Source organism: Pteropus vampyrus, unplaced genomic scaffold (genome assembly GCF_000151845.1).
Source record: "Pteropus vampyrus isolate Shadow unplaced genomic scaffold, Pvam_2.0 Scaffold21, whole genome shotgun sequence".
Taxonomy (NCBI): domain Eukaryota; kingdom Metazoa; phylum Chordata; class Mammalia; order Chiroptera; family Pteropodidae; genus Pteropus; species Pteropus vampyrus.
This window is the reverse complement of record NW_011888802.1, coordinates 8,078,279-8,083,705: the sequence shown is the minus strand read 5'-3', so window position 1 is coordinate 8,083,705 and position 5,427 is coordinate 8,078,279. Positions and strand designations below refer to the sequence as shown.

At 50.8% G+C, this 5,427-nt stretch overlaps 1 protein-coding gene across 1 annotated transcript; it reads right to left on the bottom strand.

The window, feature by feature from the left end:
- Positions 1–1,564: 1,564 nt before the first annotated feature.
- On the bottom strand, positions 1,565–4,486 carry LOC105289009 (nuclear envelope pore membrane protein POM 121C-like). Its single transcript, XM_011355486.1, has one exon. It carries the CDS (start codon positions 4,469–4,471, stop codon positions 1,565–1,567), a length of 2,907 nt encoding a protein of 968 aa, XP_011353788.1. The 5' UTR covers positions 4,472–4,486.
- Positions 4,487–5,427: the final 941 nt, after the last annotated feature.

Here is a 5,427-nt window from a genome sequence, read left to right as displayed (position 1 = left end):
TCTAGACCTGTGCCCCACTCCACCCCTCCAATCCTAACAGGTATTTGGGATTTGAGGTTCAGGCTCCCTCCTCAACTCTACAGACAGGCAAGTATCAGAGCGTGATGATGAGCAGTCTCCTGACACAGAACATCCAACTTCGGTCACAAAAGAGGGAGGGAGACCAGTTACATCTATGTCACATTAGTTATAAAATAATTATTTTTTTATACAACGTGTCCTGAAGGAGCTCTTATCCCTCAGGAAAGCTCCTGGGACAGCATTTTAGCTTCTTCACACCAACATAGCTTATCTATTCAGGCAATTCTTAGTCAATAATATTTACACTTAACTACCTCAATGAACCAAGCTTAAAGAAATTTAAATTTAACTAAAAACATTAAAAAAATGTTATGGGTCATTAATTTATGTTTTCTAACATATACTAGGGCTGATCTAGCCTCCTGTGAGTTCAGGCGGGTGAGAGAGAAACAACAGAAGGAAGAGGTCTTTGCTTCCCTTTGGCCCCATCCTTCTGGGCTGCCAGCCCTAAAAGTCAAAGCACCATTTGAAAATCCAAGAGACAGAACTTATAGCTATAGAGTGGTGTTACTGTCCACATTCACTTAGCTAAGTCTCAGAATCTTGAAACAGTTAAGTCCAATATGCCATCACTCATACAATTCAATTCCTCCTCCAAACTGGATTCAAAGAGAAATAGACATGAGCATCAGAAAAAGTAAAAACAGGCCAAAGTTTTAAACATACAATCCTGCAGAGGCAGATTTGCCCAACGAGGCCAGCAGGGAGGATAAGCAAGGAGGCAGCTGAAAGCAGTGGTGGGCATCCTGCCTGCTCCAAGAGCTTCCCTCTCTGGAGCAAGGGATCACCTCTGGATGTGCCAGACTAACAGCTTGAACCACCAAGCTTTTAGGGGCCAAACTGGCCAAGAAGGTTGGGGACAAAACTGACTTACACTTGGCAGGAGGAAGTAGAACAAGGCAAAGCTAGATTCAAACTCATTTAAGAAAGAATAGATCCTGGAAGGAACTAGTTAAGAACAAAGCTGCAAGAAATGGAGAAACAGCCTAAAGGGACCAGCGGATAATCACTTTTTATAGCAAAGCCAAGTAAGGTCAAGCTTTAAGGATAATGCATTTCCCTCAGTTCCATCAAATGCATACCAGAGAGGCAAGCAGGCAGGGTTCTATCTACCACCCTCCAGCAAAGATGACTCCTGGTAAAAAGGCAAGAAGGGAGGCTGCCTGACTAAGCTTATATACTAAACAAATCAGAGAAGTGGACGATACATACAGCTGTTTCTTTAGTTCTCTCCAGCTTTATCAGAGGAACTGTTCAAGTAGAGGTATGGGGCTCTGCCTTGTCATATCCTGCCTACTTCTCCCCCAAGAGGACTGAGGTTTCTGCTACCTGAGGAGAGGGCAATGGCCCCAGGGCTGCTACTATCTCCCTGGTGGCTGAAGCCAGAGGTCTGGGATGGGTTTGCCTTATGGAACTAGAGAAGTTAGAGGCTCTTCCTAGCAGGTGCCAGAATCTAGGTGAGGGCAAGGGGTGGGGGTGGGGGCTACTTCTTGCGGGTGTGCTGCCTTCGGGCCTGCTGTCTCTGCCCAGCTCCTGGGGTCCTGGATCCTGCACCAATGGAAAATGAAGGGGTCGCTGAACCCAAAGGTCCATCTCCAATAAAGCCTTTGTTAGGTGTTGAGGATGCTGCAAAGGAAAGGTTGCTGCCCGATGTGCCCACCCTAGGGGCAGGGGAGCTCCGACCAAAGATGGGTGTGGAGGTACCTCCAAACACAGGTTTTCTTTTAGGGGTGCTGGACGCACTGAAGGCAAAGGGTGTGCTCTGGCTGGGCATGTCCAAGGTGTTCTGACTCAAGCCTCCTCCAAAAGGGATTGTGTTGCTAGTCATTCCATCCTGTCCTCCTGCGAAGCTGAATGCTCCAGAGGTGGAGGTGGTGCTTGGGGTAACCATACTGATCCCAAAGCTCCTGTTGCCAGCTTGGGCTGCTGAGCCCCTAATCGTGGAGGTCAATGGTGTTGTGCTGTCAAACACTGAGCTACTTGTCCCACTGCTGGTGGTCTGGGTTGTGGCTCCAGAGCCAGAGGTGTTGGCTGAACCAAAGGAGAAAACAGCTGTGGTGCTGCCAAAGGCTGTTTGGGTGCTGGCAGGGGTGCTGAAAGCAGAGGCTGTGAGTTTCAAAACACCGAAAGCTGACTGAACTGTGCTGCCAAAGGCTGGCTGGGCTGGGGCTGGCGCTGGAGTTGCAGTTGGGGCTGGGGCTGCAGAGTTTCCAAAAGTGAAAGAGCTTCCGAAGCTGGGGGTGATGGCTGGTTTGGTGGCTCCCTGCTGCTGCCCAAATGAAAGCTGGGGGTTGGTTCCTGGATATGATGAGAGTGGAGTCTTGGTGCTTGAGGCAAAGGGAATGTTCGACGCTGATGTGGCAGTGCTACTAAATGTCAGCTTAGGCTGGTTGGTGGTGACCAGGACCGAGGCTGTAAAGGTGCTGCCAAAACCATCAAAGCTTGTGGCACTGCTGCTGGTGCCTGTCTGCATGGCACTGGGTAGGGACTGGCCAAAGGTGGTGACTGTTGTTGAAGTGGGCATGGCAGGAGGCTTGCCAGATTGGAATATGGAGCCCATGGCTGGTGTAAAGCTGGCACCAGAGGCGGGGAAAGTTCCAAAGAGGAAAGGCTTGGAGGTGGAAGTGGTGGTGCTAGTCACACTGCTCATGGTGCTGGTCACACTGCTCACATCAAAGCTGAAGGCAGGCTTTAAAGTCGAGTCTGCGGAGTTGTTGGATATGGTCATGGCAGCCACTGCTGATGTGGCACTGACCTGGCCAGTGAAGAGATCGGTGCCTGTGGTTGTGGCTGGAGTAGTTGTTTGATTGAAGAAGGGAGTTGACAAGGGCACAGATGTAGGTGATCCCATGCTGCCAAAGATCGGTTTGAAAGTGATGAGTGAGGGGCTGTTAGTCGAGGGAAGGGCAGAGCTGGAAGATGTTGAGGTAGTAACTTTGGAAGGGCTAGCTAGCAAGGGGCCCTCATTATCGTTTTTAGGTGGGACCATAAAAATGGGCTTGAACATAGAAGGTGCTGAAGATACAGCAGGAGCTGCAGCGGCAGAAGGGTTAGCAGGTGGGGTTCTCAACATTCCAAACAGAACACCTTGTTTGGGGGTAGGGAGTGGGGCTGACAGGGCTTGGGATTTGGCAGACGTCTCAGCCTGAGGGACAAGAAGTGACTTGGTGGTGTCAGTGACAGGTATCCCAGAAGAAGCAGGGGTCGACCCCAAGAAAGTAACTGCGGATTTGGTGTCCGAGGAGGTGCCTGGAAGGGGCACTGTCTGTGAAGAGCCAAGAGGGCCGAGAAGGCTGGATATCTTCGGTGGCAAATGGGCCACAGTAGTTGCCACTCCAGCAGATTCTGGGGAGGATGGTAGGCCTGAGGAATTTGATATCGTCCTTAAGCTCTCTAAGAGTGGGTCAGTGCTTGGGGCCAGGAGTGGGGTTTGGGAAGAAGCAGTCCCAGCAGTAGGCTGGGTAAAAGTAAAAGATGGCTGAGTGGTAAGTGAGTTCTCAGTGACAGAGTTTGAAGCAGCATTAGTCTTACTCTCCAACACCTTGTTAAACCATTGTAACAAAGCTTTCTTTTCAAAGTCTAGGTCTTTGGCAGTGATTGAATAACCAAGCTGGGGAGGTGAAGGCAAGGTCAGCTGGTCCCCTCGCCTGGAGGGCAAAAGCTGTATCTTCCGCTTCCGCTGCCCCGAGCTGCTAAGGGTACATGGAGAATTCCACGAGTTCTCTTTCTTCCAGGTGGTTGTATCTGCAGCCTTTTCTCCCCCAGACTCCTTGTCGGTTACTAACTGAATCGAAGAACTAGAATGATGAAAAAATTCCTCTTTTATTTTCCTTTCAAGCGTCTTCGGTGTCCGGGAGTGAAATGAATCTGGGCTGGGAAAGGGTGGTGAATTGGGACCACCTGTCTTCCACAGCTGAGAGAAACCTCTGGTAGAGCTATAAGAACTGGTAATGGCATTGCGGCTGGAGCTAGGAAGGCCACCTGCGTACCTGCTCGTCATGGAGCTCATAGAAGAGATGAGGGATCTCTTATTCAGTTGGTCATCTGAGCTCTGGGAATTGAGACCTCTCTTCAGAGACCCAAGGTTAGGCACAAAAGAAGCAGGGACTCTATCAGCCACCAGGGACTCGAATACTGAAGGTCCACTCCCACTGCTATCATGGCACCTTCTTTTATTTTCTTGGCTATCAGTGAATATTTGTTCTTCCTCCTTCACTGTTCTCTTCTTCCTCTCTTTGAGAGCACTCAGTATGGTCTCCTTTGCACATGGGTCTGGAGCATCACTCGATGGTGAGGACAGTGTTGAGCTGATTAACTGCTTGGACATTGGAAGACGAGTCAATTTTCTATCGGGAGGAGCAATCCTCACTGTCACCGGGCTGCACACCATTTTGGAATTACGAGCAGAAAGAACAGTCTTCTTGTGACAAGCATTCCAGCACACTGTGGGAAGTATCCCCAGAAAGGAACAGTCGGTCCGCTGGATTGGATATCGTCTCCTAGGTGTTATTACAAACCGATTTGATAAAGTCCCAAATTCCCTGTGGGAAGGCCTCCTGGAGGGTCGAAGAGGAGAGTGAAGAGAGGGGTGAACGTGGTGGACGCTGGGGGCCGAGGGAGCCAGCGGCGGGGTGTGGCCAGGCCACTCCCGCAGGTCCCTGGCCTCCCGAGGTGGGGCAGGCTGGGGGGCGGGCTTGCTCAGGTAACTGCCCATGGGGAGCAGTTCAGCAGGGTCGGATCTTTCCTTCGAGGAGGGTCCTGGCTCTAGGAAGTTTCCGTTTACTGCTGACTTGGCCCGAGGCAGTGGTGTTCGCTGACGCAGCGCGTTCCGAAACAGCGAGCAGGAGGCGCATGAACCTCGGGGCTCGCGGCTCGGTTCCCACCCGGCAGCGGTAGCCCCAGCGCCAGGTACGTCCAGCACGAGGCTGAGCAGCGACAGGCCGAGAAGCGCAGCCCCAGCCCGGCCCCGGCCGTCCACCACAGTCACTGTGGGCCACCGCCACCTGCCTCCTCCCATTCAAGACCTCTAAGGTTATCCTTTTGATTGAGTTGGATGCTGCGAAGCTAGAAAGTTTCCTTGAATGTTCATTTCCTACATTCCCCTTTCTGCCTTTCTTTTATGCCTGGACTTCAAATAGGAACTTTCTTCTTCCCTCTGCCTTTTGATTAGGGGTGTACTGCTGTTGCTAGTTACTAAATTCTTATAATCTTGGTGATAGAATAGAGAAAAGTTTCTCTGTTGACCTTGTCTAACCTCGATCTTAGGCAGGCCTGAGCTTGAAAGGTGGATTATTTAAGTGCCTCTACACTCCATGACTGCTGACTCTTGTCCTCTATATATGGTGG